This window comes from Melospiza melodia, chromosome 6 (assembly GCF_035770615.1).
Source record: "Melospiza melodia melodia isolate bMelMel2 chromosome 6, bMelMel2.pri, whole genome shotgun sequence".
Taxonomy (NCBI): domain Eukaryota; kingdom Metazoa; phylum Chordata; class Aves; order Passeriformes; family Passerellidae; genus Melospiza; species Melospiza melodia.
In genome coordinates, this window is record NC_086199.1 from 27698530 (window position 1) to 27726237 (window position 27708).

Sequence of the window (27708 nt, forward strand, 5' to 3'; positions counted from 1 at the left end):
TAATATCTAAAAGCACTTTTTTGGTCTTTACAGAATAATAAACATTAAAACGTGGAAACTATTAACCCTGCAATTTAGAACTGAAGCAAATCTTTAGTGCAAGTTACGTTATAACCTCTCCATTATGTCATTCTGAGCATCCCTTGTGCCAAGTACCCATTTAACCATGTGATTAGGCCAAGGTTTCTGCAGCCTTTACCAAAGATACTTCTGAAACAGTTCCCCTATGGCAAATGAGCAAATGTAGTACATTCCAGGATTAATACATTGCACATGTCCTTCCCTTCTGAATCATTTCACTTGAACACACATATACTTACTGAAATCCAGATTGCTTAGAAAGTAAGTCCCTGAAGTATTGTTCATCTCAGCTACAAGGATCTGGATGAAACATTTAGAGCTGATCCTGGTTTAATTGCCATGATCTAAAATAATTTCAACAGACACTTATAATAAATCCCTGCATATAACAAAGCTAGTTATAGCAGCTACTTGTCTGGAATTCACGATCTGATCCCACTGCCTACTGAGCGCATGTCAGAATAAAAAATAGTGATGAATTATATGTTCACTAGAGCAATAGTGTGTCAAAGTTTGGAGTGATGTGGCACATGACACTTCTTTTCCTCACTGGCTGGCCCTTCCAGCTGTGGTTGTGAAACATACTTACTGTTATAAGGTAAAAGTTCCACCTTTTTTGATCTGGAAAAGCATTGTTACTGAAAATTCAATTTTATTATTACCAAAAACTTCTTTTAGTCATAATTTCTTAGCACTTAGGGAATTAAGCAAAGAATTCATCATTTGTCCATGGGACACGGGATCAAATCTACTATACATAAACACCTTGTAAATCTGCCAGAAGGCATACATCTGAACAGCAAAACCTTTTTTTTTTCTTTGCTAGACATGCTAGGAAGTGTTATGCTTTTAATAAGGACCTGGCTTGTTTTCAGGCTCATCTTTTTGTTAAGGGAGAAGTGAAAGCAAAAGCCTTGGAAGTAGTTAGAAAAACAGTGTAATAACCAAGATACCATTATCCTGTCTCTTGTAGCTTTTATATTTGTGCTTCTCAAAGCTATGGACAGCAAATTACTCAAGTGATACCTGAGCTGCATAAAGAAGATTGAGTCTGGGCTGTTAATGATCTTTTCACTCTGTTAAGGTGTTTCTCTGTAAAAAGCTCACATGTAGCTCAGATGCTGGGTGTCTGTATTATTCCCAGGTACCCAACAAAATACAGAGATGGAAAGTGTCCTTCATTTCAGATACAGTACTGCTGAAAGAAATCTTATTTCTGTATGAAATTTTTTTTTTTAAGAAGGAGTTGGAAAACCAACTTCAGCCTTCAGCCAAGGGCGAGGGAAGAAGTCACACAGTGCAGGTAGCAGATTTCTCATCTGTGGGCTTAAGGCTCCTCCAGGCATTTCAATTTATAAAATAGTGTCATCATACATCCCAGTAAATACAGAGCTCATTCCAGTAGAACACCTTGATGAATAAATCAATTTTAAATTTTAAACTTCTTCTGTTAAAAAAGATACTAATCTCTTCTTTCTCTCCTGGGAAGGTTTATCACAGAAAACCTCTGCTAAAAGAAAAAAAAAAAAGAGGTGGATTGTCACTAACTGACATGGTTGTAGGAAACTGTCACACTGACCCAAATTCTTTCTCAAGAAAACAAGATAAACATTGAAGATATTCATACTGTTTCAATAGCACACTAAGTAATAAAAATATTTATTTAGGAAATATTATTAGACATCTCCTTGAAACAAAAAGAAATTTTTAAAAAGTTTCATCTATGGCAACCTCAAGAAATCGATTTTTTTGCTTTTTAATTAATAGGCTAAATAACTTAGCAAAACCCATTGAGAATAACAGTCTTATAGGTAGACAGCATAAAACCAAAATTGTGCTTTTTTCTACTGATTTTTTTTTCCTGGAATCCAACCCCAAAGGACAACCTAGAATACTGAAAGGAAAGGGAAAAAAACTATTCACTCCATGAAAAGACACACAGCTTAACTTAGTTCAGTTTATTTTAGTTCAGAAGAAATAAATATTTGCATGCATGAAGGTAATGGAAGCATTTTATTTTGCTTTTCCTCTGATTTCAATAAATCTAACTGCATGCTTGCATGCTTCCTTGCATGCTTGGAAACACCTCACACAGTAGATCTCCATGACGAAAAAGTAACTTCAGACATTTATAGAACAAAGTGATTACAGAACCTTTACACAGTATTTGTGGGGAATCACTTGAACAGATCACGGTGATCCCTTTTTCTAGTGGGTGGCAGAAGATGCACATCTGTGGGGAAGCCAATAGCACAGAAATCTGCCTGACATAAAGTAAAAGAGCAGTTCTGATTGGGAAGTCTAGAACAAGCAAATGCCTGCTCCACATTGATCTTAAACTTGGGATGACATCTGCCTTAAAAAAGAAAACATTTTAATATTTCCTCTTTTGCTGTGGACTACCCGCATCACTGCTTGGAATAATTTGCAAAACATCCTTCAGGCAGCATTTAACCTATCTAAATGCAGAAAGATGAATTTGGAATGCTATCAAAGCACATAAAGAATAAAAGAACCATTTTGTTTCAGCAGCAGCACAAGAGACCTGTTTTTCATTATGCATGTGAAGTGTTTAATTTAAACTGGTAATGGTTGACCAGGTCTGGCCTGGAGCTATGGAGAACTGGGGGAAACATCCACAAACAAAATCTCTTCTACCACCCTTCATTTTTTACTTCTCCAAAGTCAAAGAGAGAGAGAGAGAGAGAGAAACATTTCTAGAAAATATAAAGATTGCTTATGTGATCTGTGTTTCTCCCTGATTGTGCAGAGAAAAAATTTAAAAAGTGGATTGCTCATACAAAGAAGCCTAGCAACCTTAGGGTTACCTGTACTAAAATTGTAAGGAATACCTTCCAATGGAGCCTGGAGTCAGAGGTTATGAGGGGAGCACACACAAAGCATTCATGCAAAAGGTATCTTGGATGTCTGTGGTTTGCAGATGTTCAGGTGCATGTGGTGAGCTTTGCACAGAGCAATCCCAGCCTCAGCATGGGGCCCAACTGCATCTCTCAGATGAAGGGAGATTGCCACTATTCAAAAGAGGGTTTGCATATTTTATCAATAAATGACACTATTAAAGTGCATTTATAATTCACAATAGATGAGTTTATTTTAATAAACAAATAAATATTAATTCAATAAGAAAATAACTAATATAGAATCCATGCCCTGTGTATGCTTCCAAAATTAAACTAGCATATATACAGTTCAAACAGAAGGCAAAAGTTCAAGATCTTCTTTGCCTAAAGCATTTATATTTTCCAGTGAGATTAACGATTGTCCAACTCTGTTAGTGGCATAGAAATTTAAAATATTTCCTATCCCAGTGTGAGAAAGAAGAAATTTAATTTTCAAGAGACAAAATAATTTTACTGCTTATTCATAGTTTCTCTGGTAAAGTAATAAATTATACTGTTATAGGTAACTAAATTAAAAGAAAGCAAACATAGAAGAATAAACATATATGATTTCTACCTTAGCACCAGAGTCTAGAAAAGCATTACAATTTTAGCCATAAATTATTCAGAATGTAATACTCTCAGAGTACTTTAATAATGGGCAATAAAAGTGAGTATTATTACCCCAAATTAAATGGTATTCAGTATTATAGTCTTATAAAATACCCTTCCCGGGGCTGAAAATTATATTCCATAACAATCTTTTAGGAATTCAGCAAAACTTCCTCAATGACAACTGGTGACCTTTGTTTCCCTTTGAGGCCTGTCATGGTTTGTTTAACTACAGATTTAAAAAAGGTAAATAGACAATTATTTCTCTTCCTTTTTGCAGTTTGATCTGATGGAAACTCAGCTTACGAAGCAATTGATATTAGACTTTCTTGTTAATATGCAGGCAAAATACTGCTTCTCATATCAAAATGGACCTTGGGAAGTCCTTTTTCTTGGAAGCTGCAACTAATTCTTTTTTCTTTCTGTTCCAAGTACTTTGGAATTAGTAAACCAAATGAAATGGTGTTTTAGTCAGACTGTCCCAAATCCAGGGGCAACAAAGGACTAATTCACATCTTTACATTTTAATGACTTTTTCTGATTTTAAGCTATCCGATTGACCGTACTGGAAAGAAATTACTGTGATATATGGGACCAGAACTAAAAGGCAAGAAGAGATGAAAATGGACCTAATGTAATTTACCAGTGTCTTAAAGATGAGACCTCCGTCAGAATAACATCACTTTAACTACAACAGGACCACTAGTTTATGTAAGCGTAATTTTAAAATACTGTAACTATTCTTTTTTAAAGTATAAAAAAAAAGACCTGAAAATTATTTTTCTGTCTTCAGTGGTACACATTGTAAATATTGTGAAATGGATGTTCATGTGGAATGGGTCAGGAAAGCTGGCAAAGGTTTTTCTTACACTTAATTCTTAATACTTGCTTAGATTAATTTAAAATTAATTAATTAACAATCTGAAATTTTAGGAGTTGAAAATCCATGTTAAATTTGAAGACTTCTATTTCTAAATAAAACAATGAATTAAATAATGCGTGTTGAAGTTACAATTTTTTTTTACTGAAAAAAGTCAAGTAAGAGAGTGGTAGAATGATACATGTATTGGCTGAACAGTTAGCATGATAAAACTTAAATGCATTGTCCTTGTACTTCCAGTAGATGGCAGGTATAGTACTTCAAACTTTTAAAAAGTCATAAAACTCAAACTTTTTAAAACAATAATATACTATTATCTGGGAAATTTTACTTATAATACGACCCTTTCCATATGCATGTATTTTACATTTAATATCATTATGGAAGATATGCCAAGATGAAAATAAATGTTTAATACAAACACATTAAGTACTGAAAACAAACTATAAATAAATACAAAATAGAAAGAATGGACTGGACAACATGCATAGAGAACTGGAATGTTCAGAATAATATTCACAATAAAATAAAAGCCACAAATGGCAATCTTAAACAGGAACTTCAAAGCCTTTATTTTTATTTTTATTTTTCATAAATTTGCCCCTTTCTAAAGCAATGGTTGTATCTTTTTCCATAACGGAACTTTCAATTTTCTGTTACGTGTCACTGCAATGTTAAGAACCATGTTATGACAGTCAAGCATTTATAAATTCAGAGATTCAAGCAGTAAGGTTCTTGGTTAAACCAAGATAAACATACACAAGAAATGATGACTTTTTTTTACTGCAAGATTGAGTTATAAAACTGTGCTTGAAGCAGAGGAGTTCCTCCTTTCTCAGAACACAGAACAGCAAATATTAAGTTACAGATTAGGGACAAAACCTTTAATTTTCTTTCCATTGTTCAGTATATGACTCCATGCCTTGTTCATTGCACATTGCTACAACTTCAAACTACTCTGAAGTCTATCCTGCAAGCGCTTATCTGTGCGCTATTCAACTTAAGAATGTCCTCAATGCCACTTTTTCTTGACTAAGTTTTAATTGGTTGGCTTTCTGATATCATCTCTGTTTTAGAAAGGCGGAAACAGACATACTTTGAAATTAAGGTCAAAAGTATTTGGAAATCTTCCTTGGATTGTCTGATTTTTTTTGTAGTGGTGGTACATGTTACACATTATAATAGCACAAATATGTCAAAAAGATATTTTATTAATTTTTTTCAGTCATGCTTGCAACTTGAATGCAAGCCAAGATAATTGTACACCTAGTGAGAATTTATGAGATTGATGGTTTAAAGGAAAAGACTAACATAATACACAAGCTGCCATAAAAATCACCTAAACAGAAATTTTCAGGCAGATCTCCCCATTGTCATAATGAAACCATATCTTGTGTTCTTTCTATTCCATGCCTCATTCTACCTTCTGCACAAAAGAGAACAGCGCTTACTTTTTAGTAATTTTCTGTAGTTGTCCACTGTTTGGTCACACAGCACTGAAAGAAGGAGCAGAGTAATAACAGCAGCATGTTTACTGCCCTTGGTTTCTCATCTCAGACTCACCATGTGAATATTAATTATGCTATTTCCTGTTTTGGACCTCACGTCCTCCAGCCACCTCTCATGAAATTTCAGACAGTTTATCTTTGTACTTAGTAAATTCTTCTGTCCTCTAACCAATATTGGCATTCATTGTTTTTCCTCTTTGTTTGCTTTTTATCCAACCTTCTCCCTGGCTTCTTATGCCCAGCTGTCTGCTAGACTATTTCACTTCTTCCCCCATATTCTGTGCCAGGCCAAATCATCTTCTGTAGTTCTTATCCCTCCTCCTACCTTCCCTGAAAACAATGTACTGCTATCTTGTTTCAATATTCCTATGTAATCAATTTTGACTTTGATTTTGACTTTCATTTTGTTTCAGCAATTCATTGCCTGTCTTTAATGTTCCACAGTTTGGACACCTGTGTCCTTTCTCCTGCCTATACTGTTCTGGATTCAGGAGCTCTGAGTCCCTTCACTTCAGTTTTAAGATGCCAGACTTGCATGAGATGCCTTCCTTACTTTTGTTGAAAACCACAAAACACCATATAATGAAATAAACCAGTAACAGAGGATCATGAACACATCAACACTTAGCCCAGAGCCTAATATTGACTTTCTAAATGAAGAAGCTCATGCAAGGAAACCTGGCTTTTGTCCTGTACTCTAAAGTTTGCCTGCTCAGTTCCAGGGTGAAGATGGCAAAAGCCCCATCTTGTCAGTAATAAGAGGTGTGAGAGACATAAGCAATGATGGCATCAACAATTATGAAACATCTAGTGAGCATGCACAAAGTGACATTCCCTAAAATCCTGTTACTTTAACAATTTTCCTATTTAAAAGAAATTGGAAGAATTTTTTTAGTAATAAATGCTGTCAAATCTCCTGTTTATAAATATGTTAGTTGCAAAGTTTTTCAAGGAAAAGATCAGGAAAGTTTTTTTCCTTGGCTTCATTCTTGGAAACCATGCAATTAGTTTTGGTTAAATTACAAAATAAATTCTCATGCAGGTGCCAAACATGAAAGACTTCAGTGAAACAAATAAATTAAATAGAGTTGTATGACACAAATAACAGAGAAGTAACCTTAGTAAAAAGTAGAAAACCTTGATGATAACCAGGTCTGCATTTAATATGTGTTCACAGGAAGCACAGGGTAGCCACAGCTTACAAAAACCCCCACTGCTCATACCCTTCCCAGTGTTCCATCTGCACTCTGCCTGCTTCCTGCCTTGGCCATTGCACTCAGGTCACAACTTGGATCACAAGAGTTGCTTTGGTTTGAGTAGGAGAGTGATTTCTAGTGAAGACAATTATGACTTTATTGCAATCTTATTTATTTATCAAGAGTACACAAATTTTCTCCTTTGTAGTTAGGAGTTACAATGTTTGTCTGGGCTGCCATGCCCCAGTTAACAATCAGAACAGAAAGCTGCTTCCAAGCTTGAAATTCTGCGGCATTTCCTTCATTTTTTGACAGATATTTTGCTGTCCCCTCACGCACATAGATATAACATGCAATATAATCACTTAATTAATCCACATTCAGATACAATTTTTAAAAAACACTGAGAGGTTTCCTCTAATTATAAATACCATAAAAATATAGGTATCAATTATACATCCACCGCAACTGCTTAAGTCCTCAGACAGTAGCCACATCTACAAGAATGTGAAACCAATACTAGCTTTTTAAAAGTGGAACTTCTTTAAATAAAAAATTGTGAGTTTGCACATATCATAAAGAATTCTAGCTAATCGGTTTTTATTTAAATGGGTTACTGCATATACATGTTACATACAGGCTATGCAAAATAACAAAAGGGCACTGTTCAAATGTGAAAAGGACAATTTTTTTTTTGGATAATAAAGATGCCCAATGATGATGAAAGGACAGGATTTTTCATTAGAACTAAGTAGCAATATTAACCTCAGCCATCTTCCAGGTTTTTTGGTCACTTGACTTCACTTGGGAAAAATAATCTGTCCCTGAAAATATAGAAAGAAAAGGTGAGAAATAAAAGAACAAAAGACTTCAGGAAGTAGGCCAAAACAAACAATGTTCACTACCTAATAATATTGCAAGACTTTGTCAGCCTGATTCAGTCCAGAGCCTCGAATCTATTCCCTGTGAACACATTACTGTTAAAAAAAGAGAGAATGGAGCTTTAACATGGCACTCTGTAGTCAGTTTATTTCACAAGTGTTGAAGGCTAGTTGAGAAAGTGGAAAATTTTTGAAGATCTTGTCACATGCTCTAAATATGTCAAACAGATCTAGAACTAAAGCTTTGAATGCGTATTTAGGGATAGCACCATACAACAATAACTTTTTTCTTTACACTGCTCTTGCAGCATGGTAGCAGTGAATGTATCCTGAATGCTTTGCCTTTGTTTGATTATCAACTGCAAAATATTTCTGAGGAATTAATTTCCATCACATTTTCCTTCTTTTTCGTATTACCATACAGCAGCACAAAACCACAGAAAATTGCAAAATTCTCCTTTAATGCAAATCTTCAATATGTCACAAGCATATAAAGCAGTAAGCCCCACAGAAGATGCACAGTAACACATGACAAAGACGAATGCAAAAGAGAACAATATCTGAAGCCAAATTAATTTATGCAATATCCTGTGTACATCAATGTGAATATACTGCCATGTAAATTTTCAGTAAATATTATGAAATTTTAAAAGTCCTAAAAATTAAAAAAAACCCCTCCACCCAACAATGAAAAAACCCAGAAATTATCTTGTTTGTGTAGTTTCAATAAACTGCAATGGGGTACTGTTCAGTGTTACTAGCAATATAAGGATAAAAAAAACCCAAACAACCACGACCCCCACAAAAACAGATGTGAAACCCAAACCCTAAGTAACCCACAAATCCTGGTGGTCAGGACTTTGAGTCCTTTCACTGGAAAACCACACCAACAGTTTTACTACCTTCTTTCTCCTGAAATATTAAGCTCAGTCTTTTGTCACCTGTTCTGTCAGCACGGCATAATAAAGATATTTTTTCCCCTCCAAATAAAGGTCTTTAACTGAAATGTTCCAGGCTGCTACACATGTGTGGTGGAAATGGGCCTGGCCTAATCATCTTTCCTCCCTGCCCTGTGACAAATGCAGCAGAGAATATCATTACCTCTAGAAGCTCTGCCCAGACAGAGCTGTCAGGCAGCCCAGGGCTTCTTGTTTACATGTAGATGTCAAAACCAAGTTTCCTGTTCTCTAGAGGTTTAGGCCAAAAATCTAATCACAAACACATGCATGGAAGTGGTAGCCATCAGTCTTAGGAAATTAGGTCATTGAATTATAAGGAAAAAAGGTTCTGAAGTAGACATTTACTGGGATTTTCAAAATCATTATTTAAAAAATAGAAGCTAGCTCTCTCTGAAACTAGAGTGTGACCAGACTAACAAGCCCATTTTGAAAACACTAAAATTCTTTTAAAAAAAACCATGAATGAATGCTGGCAGAATTTCCCCAAACAATGATAGTGGAATACAGGACTGGAGAACATGTTTATTCAATGTGCCTGTATAGACAATGGAGAGAGACAAGAAGCCCCAGAGGCTGAGTTAGTTCATAAAACAGAGAGTGCCTCTCTCACCACTGACTATATAAGACACCTAAAATAATTCGCTTACAGGAGCCTTTGCTAAGTGCATTGAAAAACATGGTATTCATCTGAACTAATGGACAAATGAATCTCTAATTTGATGAGTTCAAAAAATTAAAGGGGAAGGATATAAAGTTGTTCAGTAGTAGTGTGGGCCAGATACAGGATTTTGGATAACTTTTCAATAGCACTGAAACAGGGAAGGAGCACTGAAGCAAGAAATCAGATATAAACTAACTTAATGTGCATGGCCTTAGATATCTGGAGTCTTATTTATTCAATTGTTTCTGAAGTCACTGTCAAACTTTTCCAGAACAAAGATACTATTAAGAGGGAGTAAAGAGAAATAATAATTTTCTTGATATTACAAAGATGGAAATTTTATATATGAACAACAAATGAGGACAAATATTTTCAGTCCTGAAAGGTTTCAATGGTTTTTTTTAATGTGAAAAAAAGATAGCTGAATGAAGAAAAGAGGCATTTGAAGGGTGTGGTGAACTGACTCTAGCTAGACACCAGATGCCCACCAAAGCTTCTCTGTCACTTCCCTCCTCAGCTGAGAAGACAGAATATAAAGGAAGGCTTGTGTGTCATGATAAGGACAGTGAGAGACAGCTACTATCACAGGCAAAACAGGCTTGACTTGGGGAAATTAGTGCCTACTTTGGCCACATCCCCCTGTTTCAGAGAGGAGTCCTCCATGACCAACTGGTGGATTTCTACTCCCTGTGGCCCCCACGGGCTGCAGAGGCCCAGCCTGACTCACCACGGTCCTGACCATGGGCTGCAGGGGAGTCACTGCTTCGGCACTTGGGGCGCCTTCTCCTCTCCTTCACTCATCTGGGTGCTGCAGAGCTGTTCCTCTCAAATATTCTCACTCCTCTCTTCTGACTTCTGTTGGTCTGTGCAGGTTTTTCCCTCCCTTCTTAACTACATTTTCAGAGAGGTGTTTCCACCATCGCAGCAGGGCTCTGGCCTGGAGCCACCTGGTGTCCCTTCCTCCAAGGGCTTCCCAAAGGAGCAATGCCTGCAGACCCCTCACCACCAGAACCTTGCCACACTAACCCAACATGAAGGCACGAGGTTACCATCACCACAGACGATCCTGGCCATACATTTATTCTTTGAGATTATAAAGCCTATTTGCCTTAATCATCACATCACCATGGATTTTGCTGTGAAACACACATTGGTTTAACTGTCTCTCCAGCAGTGAGTAACACTCCTCTAACTTAGGGAAGTGATTGTGTTAAAATGAAAGAAAAAAATAATAGTCTTAATTTTGAATTAATTGCTTGGAAACTAAAGTCAATGAAACTACATCTCTTCTTACATTAAAGTGTAGTTAATTGTCTGTAGGTCATAGTACTCTTGCATAAACCTGGAATCTGCAGGTTTTGCACATAAACTAACCTATTAATTTTGTCTTCACCTCGCTGTAACTAATTAAATTTTCAAATTTTCCAGGATAACTATATCCAGCTGCCATTACATTAAGGCAATTCTTGCTGTAAGCCATGCAAACAATTTTTTCTGTGTCTATTATAGAGTCTCAAGTGTCACAGGCTGGAATGTGACATAGTTGAATATTTCTATTACAATGATTTTTCAGTCCACATGTTTCAATGCTGGTTTTTTAATTATGCTTCAGAACTGGGCCAGATCACAATTGTCTGTTTTGTTCAGGGTGTAGTAAAAAAGAATTAAATATATCTCTGCTCATTTAGTTAAGAACTGCATATAAAAATGATATGAGTGAGTGTTGCAAAACAGATAATTGACATGCCTCCATTATAATTTATTCTTATTTCTAACCACCATTTCCCCCAAGGCAGAACATTACCAGTATTATGGATGTTTTACATGCAAAGCAACCCATGTACTAACCTTTGATCATGAAATATGGTGGTTCTTAATCTTATTCTGTATCTCTACAGTTTCATTCACTGCAAGTGAAGTGCTGAATTTATAGAACAAACTGCCAGACAAATGCTACCCTGAGTAGGCTGTTCTTTGCAATACATATATTTGAATTAGAAAGGTCAACTGCATCCAGAAAGAATGCTTAGAACTTTTGAAATCTTTAGTATCAAAAGCGTACAATGTACATAAGCACCAGAATCTCATATAAGAAGAGTCATATTGGTATAAAAGCTACAGTTTTCAAGTTTAGAATATTTACAGGATCTCAAAGAAGTATGAAATATTTTTTTCCTTTGCAGAAAGATTTTTGTCTGTAGAAATGTCTTTAAGCAGACCACAGTTAAGTCCAATCTATTCTTTAGCCAAGATCATCTAATGGTTCTTTTCAAACTACTTTTTAAACATCTGTTTATCATGAACAGACATGAAAATTTGCTATCCATACTTCTGGCTTAAGAGTGATACCTAAGATAAACCCTAACTGGATGAATTTATTGTAGGTTTTATAACAAGTACATGTGACTGTAGCTGTTGAAGATTATTGACTGTTTGCAAATATTTTTGTCATTAAAATACATAGCACTGTGGAAAAAGAACAGAATAGGTAGGCATATCACTGAAAATTTATTTAAAGTTTAAAATAAATTTAAGAAATATTTTTGAAATCCCTGTTTAAAATTTATGTAAAGCTTTCAAGGTAGTGGGACTTCAAAATAAAATATAGTTCTATAGACCCAGCTAAAACTTTGAAATTACATTTTCAACATGGTAAGAAAACCCTGTCTCTCTTCTGCAAATAACAATCTGTTGGATAATGTTCATGAACATCATGTGATTCCTATCCCTCCAAACATTTGTTATTGTACTCATGAAGGGAATAAGGGAAGTGGTCTCAGACCTTTGCAATGAAACACTTCTGTGACAACAGCTGAACTTTATCCCAGGCAGAATAAACTTTTGACGAAGAGCTCTGGCGGAAATGTTGAACATCTATCTTCATGAACAGCATACAGGATAAATAATCCAAGTGATATTATTACAAGAAGCACTTTGTGAGCGTTAACTAGAGAATTCAGAGCTTAATCCAGTTTATTACCATATATTCAACATAAAGATTTAATTTAATCTAGTGTTATAGATGAAAATTTAAATATGCCAGACTCAGGAAATATAAAATTGAGGTTCTCACAGCCATTGGCATTGAGCCCCTTTGCAGAGGCATTGAATTTTATTAGATCAATGTTATAAGAATATGCTGCTGGCTTCAATGAAGTTAAGTGACAGGTGCTGTGAAAAACATAACATTCAAGTTCCCAGCTTCCCCACACTTTCCATATCCTCTTGAATTAACATAAATATTTGTAATGAATATAATATATGGCATTCCACACTGAATTATTTTGGCTTTTGGAAAAAAGATAATTTTTCATTGGAAAGTACCTCTGTAATCTACCAACTACTGACTAAATTTAACGAGGTGCGATATACTAAATGTACTTCAAATCTTTATGTTAATAGCTGATATTTTCGGTTCCTGGTTTGTATGGGTTGCCTATTGCAAAATGCCTTAAAAGGTAGTGTATTCTAAAATTTTATTGAAACCCATGAGGTAAGGGGATTTGGGTTGATGGAAATGAGAAAAAAAAATATTTTCTGATAATTTGCTTCTCTCTTTTTCCTTCAAGGTCCCTAGAGTTTCCAGCAGAGCTTCGTATCTGTATGCTTTGTATTTGCTTACTTTTAGATACCATTGAACATACCCCAAATTGAAAAGCTACAATAAGGTCAAGTCAATACTGCAAGGCAGTGACTGTAAATGAAGGGAAACTATTGTTTTAGTTATCATAAAACAGAGTCTGCTCAACTGTTAGGGTCAAATTTTAAAATCTGAATATTTTCAAATAAGAAATTATGATGTATGACTATAGTACTCCTTGCAATGAACTCTTCTTTCCTGTGAATCTTCTCTCTTTCCATTTCTCCATTTTTACCTTCCCCTCTTCTGCAGTTTCCCTGCATCATTCCATTCCTTCAACCTCTCTCCTCCTGTGTAAAATACCAGGTTTCCCCATAATGTTGTTCTTAGCTCTGGCATTTCAGTGTCATGCAGTGAAACCAAAGCAGCAGCAGCAACCAACATCAATAAATATTAAAAGATCAATGATAATTTAGGTAAGAAAGCTATTGATTCTCTGTTCCTATACACAGTCTCCCCTAAGTCATTAAATCATCATAGGTGAGGAAACTTGCACTTAAGAACACAGGAGCAGAGTTTATCGACTGTATTGTATCTTTGTCTCAACAATCCCACCTGTTTTACCTGGACCTGTGTGTGGTCTTATTATCCATGCAACAATCATGATATAATTTAGGGTAACCACAGTTTTATTTATTCAAATTATATTGGACAACAATGTTGTTGTTATAAATATATAAATATAAAATAAAAATATCAAACCACATAAAAGTATGTTAAAACTAATCATAGAGAGACTAATCAACCTAGCAAGATCAGTTAGCATATTTTTAAATATCAGAGCAGAAATTCAGTAAACATTTCAGGCATATCTAGCAGTTAGATAAATTTCTATCTCAGTTTTAAAACTGCTTGTAAACCTATGTCCTTTCTGTACTATCAGACATTGCTCAGCTCACAAATAAGACTCTGTAATCCTTACTTTCTCTTGGCCACCCTGCTTGTTCTCTACTTTGTGTCCATAAGCTTTGGACACAGCTGTTGATGGACAGTTAACAGACTCTTTTTTCAGGCTGTATCCACTCACAGAAATACTAGGACAATGACACCTATTCCTATAGGTCAAAATCATGGATCAATTACAGTACACATATCTGATTCTGGAATGGCAGTATTTTCATTTCCAGGACCTGATGAAGGTCCCTTTTGAACTGATGAAGAACTTCAAAGATGAGAATGAGAAGGAGTTCTGGACAGTAGTCACAAAAATATTAGTGTTGAGTAACAGTACAACTTGATGTATAAAAGAACAAAGTTTGTAAATTTGTTATGTTCGTATGTACTAATTAGAGATTAGTGCTTCAAGAAATCTGCTATTATAATTTAAAAATAACTAAAATTCTGTATAATTGATTTTCAATTGCATACATCTTTTACTAATGGGGTTATCAATCTAGTTTCAAGAAAATCACCAAAATGCAGCAAACACACTAGCTGCTTATTGAAAATTATGCCCAGCTAAAAAAGTGAAAATCATGCAATGATTTCCGAAGAGGGAATACATATTATGTATTATTAGAAAGTATATAGCTCTTGGACCCAGAGATTTCAAGTCACTGTAGCATTGTAAGACGGTACTATTCAGGACTGTTTAGTGAAATGGCAATATGCAAGTGACAATGTCCTTCACACAGGATACTCTGTTCAGAAATCACCTAAGAAGTAGCATTAAGGAATTACTGAATTAAACCTATGCTTTGTCTTCCTTTAGGCATGATGACTACCTCACTTCAGTATCCCCAGAATGGGATACTCAGCAGTTTCAAGCAGCAGTGACCATCTTGTTCCAGCTATACTGTGCTCCTAAGAACCAGAGAGCCAGTGAGCACAATTTGTACAAATATGCACAAACAATGCCAAGATACTCATTTTTATCTGAATGCATCAGTTATTCTATCATCAAGCCATAACAAACATCCTCAATTCATACTTTGGGATAAACAGAGCCTGCCATATGTCAAAATTTTTCAAGTATTGTGAGATCAGTTTGGTACACAGAGAGCAAATAAAGCCAAAGAAACCTTTTCCCTCTCAAAGCAGCGCACTTTTTGCTCAAAAAAACCCCAGAGTATGCAGATATTTGGCATAAAAATGCTTTATCCTGCAATATTTCAGATTCTATATTCATTTTATCTACCTTTTATGTCCATGATCAGTTTGGTTCAGGCTGGCAAAACTGTTTGCTGACTATGGAAGCCTATCACCGGGGCAGAGTTTAACTTCCAATTCCAAGATATAAAAAGAGAAAAAAATCAGAATGTTTTGTGATCCATTTATAAAAAACACTACACTGAATTGTATCAGATTATTGAACTTGAATTCTAAATTATTAGGCTTACTGTTTTTAAATGTTTTGTTACCAATTATCTACAACATTTACTAGAAAGCTTTTAGAAACTATGAAGCATTTTCAACAATTGGAAACATTCTTTTTTAAAAAAACCTACAGAACCAAAACAACAAACAAAAAATTTGGAAGATTTACTGTATTCACAACAACCACTTAGATCCTGAAATGTTATCATTTTCTCATGGACATAAGTAGCTTATCGGAAAATCCCTAACAGGTTGTACAGCTAACATCTGCTTCTCTCCAAATAAATACCCAGGAGCTTATCTGTGAAACTATGCTGTCACTATTTCAGATATCAGCTCCATTTTACTTACCAGTTCAGCCCTAACACAATACCAATCCCAGATTCAGTGACATTTGCATTTCTAACCCCAGAATCCTTTTACTTTCCATCGCAGTCTACACAGCTCTTCCCAAATTTCATTCCATTGTATTTACCAGTCAGTTTTTCTCCTTTTTCCTTGGTTAATTAGTTTTCAATGCTTTGCTTTTGTTCCAGGAGAGAAATTATAGGAGCATGCAGTTCACTTTAAACATAATTTCAGCATCTCAAAACAGCAAAAAGAAAAAATGTTTTCACTTTTGTAGACCTGTCTTTAATAAAGCACATTTTGCTGCTTAGCAAGAATGCAAATAACACAGTCTGTATTCAACTGTAGAAACAGGATATGTTCACTTAATGTAAACAGATTTGGCTGCATATTCGATGTTAAAATCTTAGTCTATATAAAGAACATGTAACCCACCTCTAGACATGAGAGCTACTCCTCGTTAAATTTGAGGTTTCTGCTCTAGCATAGAGGTGTTTGAGTAGATTGGGAATAAGTAAAATGAATGAAGTGAAAAAATTTAGGGGCAGAATGCAAAAATGGGTATTGGCCTCATTCAGCAATGAAGCATCTTTGCCCACTTAAACATTTGATCTGTTGTTTAATGCTGAAGAGATAAATTTTCAAGGATGAAAAATGGTTATCTTCAGTAGTGGCTTGGAAAGTAAACTCTTCCACAGGCTCCTGCTCTGTGTTGAACTGCATATGGAGTCCTGCAGAAGTGCACAAGTGAAAGTGACCTGAGGCACAAAGGATTTATGCCAAATCACTTTCTTCCTAGATGGTGATGATTTCCTTCTGCGAAAAGATACATTTCTTACAAGGGAGAAAGAAAAATGACTAACTTTACATCCTTGAATTCATGTTGTCTGTCTTTTCTGCATCCCATTAGGAACATAACAAACAGCTAAAGGCAAATATCTTCCTGACCTTGGGAAACCAAAGAAGTTAGCTTGTGAGTAAACATTCAGTCTAAACTTGCAAACATCATTAAAGGTTACCTGTCACTTTCATGGTCTATTTATTCTAATGACTACTTGGTTTCACAGTGAAAATTTGAACTTTATTTTCAGTAGCGTTATCCAGTGACAACTTCTTTTTACTCCTTTTTTTCTTTTTTCTATTCTTTTCTCCTTGCCAAGATACACTATACTATTGAGCACGTTGCCAAGCAATCTATTTTTCAAAATACTGATCACAGAATGAGATATGATATTCCACTACCTGCCTCACAAAACCAGCAGTAAACATCTCATTGTAATCACCCGTGTTCTACTCTCTTTGTAAACATACAGGAACTAAATTTTAGGTCAACAACTTTAAACTAGAAACTACCACTATCTAAGTCAAACAGACTTACAGAATACTCTCCATTGTTTAGGCGTATTTTGCATTAATCTTTGCTGGCTGTTTGATATTTTTTAGAAATTAAAACATATATGCCATAAAATTGCTTCTGTTGAAAAGATGAAAGATAAATGGACTGTTCAAAAAATGACCAGTTACATCACAGACAGAGAAAAGTAGAAAGAAATAAAAACTTTATGAAGGGGATGTTACTCACTCCTGATGAATAGAACAGCATACCATCAATGCAATGCAGAAAGCTGAAAGAAGAGAAGATCACAGGTTCAGGAACACATCAAAGTGGAGAGTCAACTATACAGTGCATGAAAACATACAGGGACCACTATTCACCTGTCATAGTCTGGCAAGGTAGAGCAATTAGAAGTAATATTACAGCCACTGTACCTTGAGGGCAGCTTGGAGATGCTTTCATAATGTGATGTTACAGTGACATCCTCTGCTGACTGCCCTGTTCCTTTACGTAGCCAGTTGCATGAACTGTGTAGCTGTGTCTGGCAAATTCATTTTTCCCCTGCAAGCTTGAGCGGCTCACGTACTGCTGAATTGATTTGTACAGGTGCAGTAAAACCTAAGCTTCCAATGTTTTTTCACCTGTTCATGTACAGATTAGCAACCAGGCATGCACTCTCTATGAGGTCAGATACTGCTGTGAATGCTTTTTCCCTTCCCTGGCATCAGCACAATTCCCCAATCTGGAAGGATCATGAAATAGATGACATTTCAGTAAGTACAACAGGCCAGGTTGTACTCAGGATCACATCATGCGGTTCCACTGAATCCTTTTATAAATGGCATTTGTATATGACTGGCTGACACAGCGCTGGAGAAATCCTGCCCTCATCTATTCTCATTACAAAAGTGTATTCAACACAGCTGACCCACTAAACAAACAACTCAGCAACCTACAGCTTTTAAAAAATACTGTAACCTTTCTTTTTGAAAAAAAAAAAAAAAGTTGTATCCGTACAGATGATGTGGAGCTGCAGGTAAGTCATGACATATGAGCTCTATCGCTTGATTTCACATACATGAGAAAACCAAGGACATGTAATTCTCAATATTGATATTGCTACTTCTGCTCTGGTTATCTGAGGAATTGCAAAAGAGCTGCGTCATGAATGAGTGGTTTAGGTTGATCAAAGAATTGCCATCAAACACATCAGCAAAAGTAGGTTTGATATGAATTTGTAAAAGCACAACTTTAAGTCTGATGGCAAGGTTCACTATATTACTTACAATATGGATGAAATACACAAAAGAAAATAAATTTCTAATTAAGCCTGCCTAGAAGACACATAAGGGAAAGGGAAACCCTCCCACTGAGTGCTTTAGGTATTATTTTGATATCCTTTAAGATATGAGTTGTTTACTATGTCTGAGTCAAATATTTGAACTAGCCACCTCTAAGCTGTCATTGGGAGTTTAGGAAGTAAGGGGGTCCACTCTGAACCTCAGATTCACCGATGAAGCAGGGCTGCAGGATCTCCTAGTATGTTTCTCCCACATTGACTCCTGTATAGAAAAGCTGGCTGGGCCATGAGGTCATGGGAAGTTTGCAGAACTTCCCAGGCTGGAAATAAGCTGACAACAGTAAAATAGGTCCTACTAACAGGATCAAAATAAAACAACGCTACAGATGTAAATTTTGGCCAAAAAAAAGCACTTTGCAATGAAACAAGTTGTAAATCAGATCAACTGCTGAATTTTCAAACATACATGTATTATTTTCACACTACCTGTAGTAGTTCAAACAAACCTACAGGTACCACATATACGTAGCTTAAGAGTCTTTCCGTTGGTGTTTCAAACATTTACAGCTCACATTTCCACTGCCTTTGCACATCTTCAAGTGGAGGTTTTTAAGACTAAATATCGTCCTGCTATGAAGGCTGCTTGTGCAAACGGGTGGGGCTTGCATCGATCCCAAAAGCTGGGAAGAGTAACTCATCCTGGTTTTGGGCGGTAGGGTGCTCCTCCTTAACACACACTGTGTTTGAAACTGGAAGCTGGTTTAGAAAAGGGATGGGTGCAACCTGTGCCTTGCTTCTTCCCAAAAGGCGCGGGGACAGCTGGAAGCGGCGGCACGATGCTGACCGGAGGTGCCGGCCGAGGCCGGGCAGGAGAGCCGGACTCAGACGGGAGCTGCCGCTTCCCTGGCACTGCTTTCCGTCCTCGGGGGCAGCTGCCGCCCTGCCCTGCCCGGGAAAGGGCACCGTGCTGCCTGCCAGCGAGGGAATCTCCGACTCTCCCCGGGCTCTGCCTCCACCAGCCCCTTGAGGTACTGCCCAACGGGGATCGCGGGGCAGGAGGAGGCTCTCAGCCCCGCCAGCACCGCAGCCTGGCCAGGTGGGAACACAGAGCCGGCTCAGCCGAGCTCCGCCGCGGGGAACCAGCCGCCGCCGCCGCCGCGCTCGCTGCTGCCCGGCCGCCCGGCAGTGCACGGCCGCCGTTTGGCGGCGGAGCGGCGCGGCCCGGCCCGGCACGGCTCGGCTCGGCCCAGCGGGGCGCGGGCCCGTCCCGGCGGAGGGCGCGGCCCGTCCCGCCCCCGCGCCGCGCACGGCGCCAGCGGCCCGAGCGGCGGCACCACCTCGGCGGCGCTGGGCTGGGCTGGGCTCCCCCCGCGCGTCTTTCGTCTTTCTCGCCGCCTTTTCCTGTCTGCATCCTCCCCGGTCCTCCCCCCCCTCCCCCCCCGCCATTTTCACCCGGGAGGAGCTCGGCGGGACTTTCCTGAAACTTCGCGGGGAAACTCGCCCGGCGCCTCCGGGGCGGCCGCAAACTTTTCGCGGCGGTGCCCGACTCTGCCCCTCCGTCCGTGACTCCTCGGCTCCGGCGGCGGCTCCGGCGGGAAGTTTCCGATGAGTGCCCCTCCGCTGATCCGGCCGCCCAGCCCGCTGCCGCCGCCGGGCGCTGCTGCCGGCGGCGGCGTCGCCTTCCACCTCCAGATCGGGCTGAGCCGGGAGCCCGTGCTGCTGCTGCAGGACTCCTCGGGGGACTTCAGCCTCGCCCACGTCCGGGAAATGGCTTGCTCCATCGTAGACCAGAAGGTAAGAAGAAGGCCCCAAAGCGAGCCCCCTCCCCGCCAGCTCGGACCCGCTGCCCGCGGGCGCTGTTGTTGGCTGTGAACTTTCCTTTCCCGGCGGCTCTACTCCGGGGATAAACGAAACCCATCCCAAGCTCCCCGCCGCCGGCCCCGCTTCCTTGCTCCCGGCGCCCCACTTGTCTCTGCCGTGCCCCCCGCGACCCCGGTGCGGAGGAGGTGCTGTGCGGGATGCTCACATGCGAGCTTGACTTTTATTGTGCTGCCAGGGGATGGAGGTGCCTGTGCGAACTAGAAGCCGTTATTAAAAACAAACTCCGGCCGGATCTATCCGCTGCTTTTTAATGCTGCGGAAGGGGGGGCGCGGGGGGCAGAAAGCTGTCAGCTGTGATGGCAGCGCGGCGCCCCGGGGCAGTTCACGCTGTCCCGGCCTCTCCTGGGAAAGGAAAGTTTCCAATAAAAAAAAAAAAAAAAAAACAAAACAAAAAAAAAAACAAACCAACAAAAGGCAAACAGTAACAAGGAAAAGCCAACCCCGAGAGCCCAGGATTCAAAGCGGCGCGCAGCCTTTCCTTGTGCCGGGGGCCCCGCGGTGCTGCCCGGCTGGGGCGGGCGCTGCGCGGGGCGGGCGGCGCCGGGGCAGCCCCGCAGGTGGCCTTGGCGCGGGGGGCCCGGGTCAGCCGCGGCGGGCGGCTCTGGGTCCCCGGGCCGGCGGGGGGAGCCCCGCTGCCCGCGGGGAGCGCTCACCGCAGCCCTCCGGAGCGGCACCGCCGTCAGGCGCGTTCACCTGCGCTCCGGGAAACTCGCGCTGTGCGCTGAAGTCCGCCCGGCTTCTGCCCCAGCCGCCGCTGCCTTTGTCTTCTCTGATTCCTCTGTTCTAACGATCCTGTTGTGTAATGAAGTTTTACTTTATACGTGTTTGTTGTGTGAAAGGCCCATAGATAAAAGTATCATAGTGATTGCAAAGGATAAAAAAGCCGGCCTAAATATTCAGAATTATTAAAAGGGAAAGAAATTCTTCCTCTTCTCTCTTTGTTTTTATCAAGGTAAAAAAATTTCAGACGGGGATTGACTTTTTAGTTATTCTTTAAGTTGATAGCGTTGCCTTACATCTCTCTGTAGATCATCAACCTGAACTTCACCGAATAGTGGAACTCCTTTTTTGTTGAAGAGCAACTAACGAAGCATTTTCAAAAAAGTATAAAATATGCATCCATTTTCTAAATTCTTTATAGTTTAAGAAATGGCGACCTGCTTTTTAAAATTAAATTTTGGAGGAAGGTGTACCCTTTCACGTTACTGTATTTGTTTTTAAAGCTAACACTTGCCCCTTGGTCACATATACATCTGAAACAGCTTAAATGCATTCCATATTTCACCATTCAGAAGTTATTGTGCCATTCCATATTTCACCATTGAGAAGTTATTGTGCTAGCAATAGTGGAAAAGCTAAGATTGTTGTTTCATTGTTTCTATTTACTGTTCTTGAATAGTTAATTAATTAATGGGCTTACTGTAAGCTTGATTTTAAACCTCATTTCCTAACAATATGCCATTGTGTAAAGAAAATTAAATGTGCTGGCCTGTGCTCAAACAGTCAAACTTACTTGAGTGAGTACTGACATAAAAATTTTGAACACTAGTTTGTTGCAGTTTCATAATTGTATAAAAGAGAGCATCATGTAGCTGCTTCTCTGCAGGGCACATTTGAATGAGGAACTTTCTTCTAGTCAGTTTCTCATAGCTGAAATATCTGCTTTCCCAAGGCAGTCGAGAGGGAAGTGGCTCAAAGAAAGGGAAAACTGGAAGAAAGGTTTTGGTTTGTTTGTTTTTATTTTCTTTTCTTGTTAAATTATAATACCTCCTCCACCCTGCAGAGCAATTCATATGTTATTTAGTCCTTAGAGCCTCCATTTTCAGCTTAAGACTGCAAGTGTATATACACAATATACATGATTTTATTGTTTCACTACCCTGATGGGATTGTTTGCGTATTCAAAGTTAATTGCCATACTGGCAGAGACTTTAAAAAAGTTATGTGATATCTAAAACTGTTACAAGATAACTATTTGTGTGTTGTAGGTTCATGATTTTATCTTTTCCTGAAATGATTTGCAATGGTGTCTACTCTTGATTTTATAACAAAGATGTATTTACTTATCACAATCAAGCAGGAGACTACACTGTGAAGAATTTTATATTGAAATCTCATGCTATTTTGGAAGTCTCTCTGGGTCTGTAGAGTAGTGGTTAGCTAGGCAACAATTTCCTTCGAAACTTCCTATTTGGTCTGGACAGTTGAAACAATATATAAGGATGAGAAATTGTGGTTTTGTTTTTCTTGATGGTTGTTATCTTACACTGCTAAAATCAACACTGTGTCTGTAGTGTGCTGTTAAATATTCAAGCAGTCCTCTTGCACACAGCTTTATTTTAGGATTGTGCTGACTTTTCTTCAGTATCGGAGTCAGATGATCTGCTTATAGGGAGCCTCTTCCATGGTGATGTGGGCATACCTGATTTCAGGTGATTATGACCCTTACTCTGCTTAGGTTTATGCACCCATTTAATTTACTCCAGTTCAAAATTTTTGTTAAATTGAAATAAACCTCTCAAAGTGTGCAGAATGGAGCATATGTAGGCCTGAGCAGGATGTTAATACTCTGTGTATGTGTGTATAGATACATTTATGGGTGTATATACATATAGACACTCCATTCCTATATCTTTATATGGTGTTTTTGTCTATAAATAATATACATGTGAGTTCACATGCATAAATGCTCTCTTGTTTTTAATTTTGGTAGAGAGTATAATTACATTGATGATCTAATGTACATGACGTGTAAAACGGAATGACCGAAGTGTGGCTTTTCCTCTATTTTCTGTGAGAGACATTCCTTCAGAAGTTTTGTGCTGAGATAACTGTAAAGAAACTTCCTCTACAGATTTGAAGATGAATTGGTACATACTGATTTCTGGCATAAATTCAAACACATTTCAATCTGTTAAGAAGTATTCTGAAGACAACAAAATTTGATTCCTTTGGGTTTGTGTGGTTTGCTTGTCTTGCTTAGAACTGGTGACATGAAAACCTTGAGACTTGTCAATGTGGGGTTATTTTTTCTTCAGTTAAAATGGATTTTTAGCATTTAAGTGATGATGTAGTTGACAAGAAATGAGGATCAACTTTAAAATATATGCCAGTGTTTGACTTCTAGGCTGGCGTCCCACAAGAACAGTGGGAGGATATTGTAAATACAATCTTTGTTTTCTGAAGACAATTAGTGTGAATTATTGCCCTTTTTGTGTTAGCTGCCCACAGTAAAACCACTTCTCCAGGACAAAAGTGTAATGCGAAGTGCGCTTTAACTGTATGGAATTACCATGTTACCAAAGACTTTTTATTCTAAAAAGACAAAGAAAGTAATCTTTATGCAACTTTTTAATACAAATTCATGCAGGCTTAATTTGAAGGAGATATTATTTGTGTTTGTGTTTCTTGAAATTCTTTGTCATCGTTATAGCTCACATATGATGAGTTGGGGTACTGTAGTGGCATTGCCAAGTTTTGGAAACTTTGACTTCTCAAGTAAATACGATCATAAATAGTGAATAAGATCATATGTTGGCTTAGGCCTTCAGTGCTTGAAGACTTAGAAGTTATCAGGAATACAAAAATCATAAATACAAGAAAAAAGCGTGATCAGAAAGAGGGGAAATAAAATTTGAGCTGCATAGGCTGTATAGTTCAGACTGATTTATTAAAGTGGTGTTGTGGATGGTTTTCAGTGGTTTGAATAATTCTGCAATTTTACAGTGGGGAAAAAAAAGTAATAAGGAGAGAGGCTATTTTGGGAAAGGGAAAGGACAAAAAGAAAAGTAGTTTGTTCAAGTAGCATACTGCAACTGGAATACTGTGCCCAGATTCATCTTTATGTAAGACTATCTGGTGTTAAATTAGGCAAATTGCTACAAATCAAATCAAAAACCATTTTAAGAGTGTTCCTGAGAATTGAACCAAACACATTCAGGAGTAGGTATGCATTCACTTTTGCTTCTAGTTGTCATTATAAGGAAAATCTAACTTATTTATAAATAAATAAAAAAGGAAAACAAAAATTAACTCAGTTTTGTTTTCTCAGGCTGGAGTCTCTTGTGGCCTGAGCAGAGAAAGAATAAAATCTCTTCCAAAGGTTGATGTGAAAAAAATATTTATCTTTTTCTGCAACGTTTTTAAGCAGTCATGGAAAACTTGTGGGGTTTGTTTATGTGAATGATGGGAGATTTGTTTGTTTGTGAGTGTTTTTGTTTGGGTGGGCTTTTTTGTTTGTTTTCCCCCCAAACCTACACATTCTCCTAAAATAAACAAAAGCCAGGTGGTAATGAGATCAATTCCCTTAGAGTCGGATGGGGACTCAGTGTACATGAGATACTATAGAGATTTTTAGCTTCAGGATAAACAGAGAAACTGACAGGTTTTTGCCATGCTGACCTAGAGTCATATATCTTCATCCAAACATGCCAATGTCAACATTTCATGTATTCACAACAATGTTGTCTATGTTCTAGAAAAGTTATTCCAGGTGTGGTGTTTATTTGTGACAGATAAATTCTCATGGTGTCTTTACTGGTGTACACTGGTAACAAAGTGTTAATTTTTTTTCCCCATGAAGTGAGGTTTTCTCAGCTCCTAATGTTTTCCTCTGCCTGTGTTGTGGAAGTATCAAGTAGTTAAATTGAATTTAAAAATGCAAGGTGCCTTGTTACTGTGCACATAAACATCTTCCAAACTCAAGGGAGACTTTTGGTGTTTGGAGTTTAATCCTTTATTGACTTTACATTTATTTTTCTCCACCCTGAAAACTGTAAGTCGCTGTATGTAACATTAGTTTGTAGCTTAGTTATAGTTAGTTTTGAACCATATCTGAGAAGATACTAGTAAAATATAACTTCAGTGAAAGGGAGTCAGTCTGAGTTACTTTAAAGGAACTGGAGTTTTTAAGAAATGTTAACTCTGTTATGTAATCCATCATGCATCCAGATAAGGAAAATGGGTTTAATAGCTCTCAACTGTGTAGAGCATTTGAGAACTTCCTAGCTAATGATTAAAGACTATTGAATGCATTGTCATAGAATAAAAAATAAGATGTAGCTTTGGATAGAGGACAGCCTTGTAACCAAAGCACTTTACATCTTAATTTTTAAAGGAATTACAGAAGGAATGTGTTGGTCTTGGGTTACTGATGCTGCTGGGGAAAGCACTCATGCTTTCCCCAGGAAATACATAATTTCCGTAATGATTTAAAGGAAGTAGAAGATGAATAGGCATTTGAGATACTTCTCTCACTGCTGATGAGATTCAGCTCTGTTGCTGGAGAAAGGATGGAATTTATTCAATGAAGTTGCAACATTTCCCAGTCAGAGGTGCCATGTGGAAATAGTATGGCATGTGCTTAATGAATTTGAAATACCCAAGGTCTGACTGTTCCATAGAAGACTTACTAAGTGTAAACCACATGATGACCTGAGAATGCACAAAAAGCCCAGTGTGTCCTGAAAGTGTGGTGGGTTTATGAGATCTCTGCTGTGGCTCATGGGAAACACCCTGGCATGTGTCAAGTCCTGTAAGGATTTGCTTGGACTTTGACTATAGGTGTTTTCCTGTCATTTCTGGAAATCTTTCACAGACATCTGAAATTAACTTGTTCTTCTACCTAGATTTTCTTTTCCCTCCTCTGTGTTTGGAGAAATCTGCCTGTATGGTTACCATATGTTCATACTGTGTTTACTTGCAAGGAAGCAAACACACTGAGTGAAGTCTGCATGTTGTTACTTTTGGTGTTTTAATTTTACTGTATTTTGTATATGAAACTGTTTCAGTTAAAAACTTCTGCCAAATATGTGTTTGCTTTTTTTAGTGATTATGCTAGCAATTATTTTTAAGATACAAAAATGTAAAATTAAAAATTAGAGTAGAGACAATTCTCAGTCTCAATGTACTCAGTGTATATCTCAAGCAACCTGTGATAAGCACATGCATTGTTTGTGGATTTTTTTAAATTACAGTTGTGTAGGTCCTCTCTGGCTTCTTGACTGGTTGACATCAGACATGTTTATGTTGATGTTATGTAATCTGGTTGTGGTTACATAGTTGCAATCAAGTATATAATTAAAATATCTCTTTCAAGTGTTTATCTGAAGTGCAGGTGAACTGTCCTCTAAAATATTTGATTAATCTTCCCGGTAGGACTTCCCTGTAGATACACGCTGTATATGTGGTGTATCTTTTCGTATGTCTTTAGTCAGTGGTAGCAGTTGACTTGTATATGTTTCTTGCTGCTTGGAGGAAGACTTCCCTTTCTTCTGGAGCTATTACATGCCTTTTGCATACTGTCAAATTGTCATTTGTAAACTCTTCCTTATGGTGTGTTCTGCTAAAATCATGGAATTATTAGTGGTTGGAAGGCCACTAATTCTGATTCTGTGACCTTAATGATCACAGAATCACACAATGGGTGAGGTTGCTCAGAGTTGGCCTCTGGGCTGCAAGTGTACATTGACAGCTCATGTTGAGCTTTTTGATCCACAAACATCCTGAAGTGTCTCCCCAGGGAGAGATCCCTTCTCCACCCAGGCTGTATTTATGCGGGGATTGCCTTGATCCAGGTGCAGGACCTTGCGTTTGTCTCTTTGAACTTCCTGAGGTTTGCACAAGCCCCCGTTTAAAGCCTGTCAGGGACCCTCTGGGTGGCTTCCCTTCCCTCCAGCTCATCAATTGCACCACACAGCTCGGTGTCAGCAGCAAGCTTGCTGAGGGTGCTATCAGTCCTAACATCAGTAAAGATGTTAAAAATTCCCATTTCAGTACTGAGGAGAATCCGCTCCTCACTGCTTTCTGTTGGATATTGAGCTGGTCACCACAACTCTTGAGTCCTACCATAGAGCCAAATTTTATCTACTGAAAGGTCCATCCATTAAATCCACATCTCTTCACCTTACAGAAGAGGATGTCCTGCAGCACAGTGTCAACTGCTTTGCACAAGTCCACGTATATAATGTCCTGTGCTCTTCCCTCATCCACTGCTGCTGTAACCCCATTGTAGAAGGCCACCAAATTTCTGAGGTGTGATTTGCCTTGAGTGAAGCCATTGGTGAAGCTAGCTGTCACCAATCACCTTGTTATTTTCCATGTGCTTTAGCATAGTGTCCAAGAGGAGCTGCTCCATGATTTTGCCAGGCACCAAGGTGAGAAAATAGTTGTTTCATTTCTCCATATCAGTCTTGAGTGTCACTTTTGCAG

At 38.3% G+C, this 27708-nt stretch overlaps 1 protein-coding gene across 2 annotated transcripts in view; it reads left to right on the forward strand.

Annotated features, from left to right (window-relative positions):
* Positions 1 to 20208: 20208 nt before the first annotated feature.
* Positions 20209 to 27708, forward strand: part of PRKD1 (protein kinase D1) — a 116153-nt gene continuing 108653 nt past the window's right edge. For both annotated transcript variants that reach the window (XM_063160447.1, XM_063160448.1), the window contains exon 1: positions 20209 to 20412. In XM_063160447.1, the coding sequence (XP_063016517.1) occupies positions 20224 to 20412 (189 nt within the window). In that variant the 5' untranslated portion in view covers positions 20209 to 20223. The remainder of the gene's footprint in view (positions 20413 to 27708) is intronic.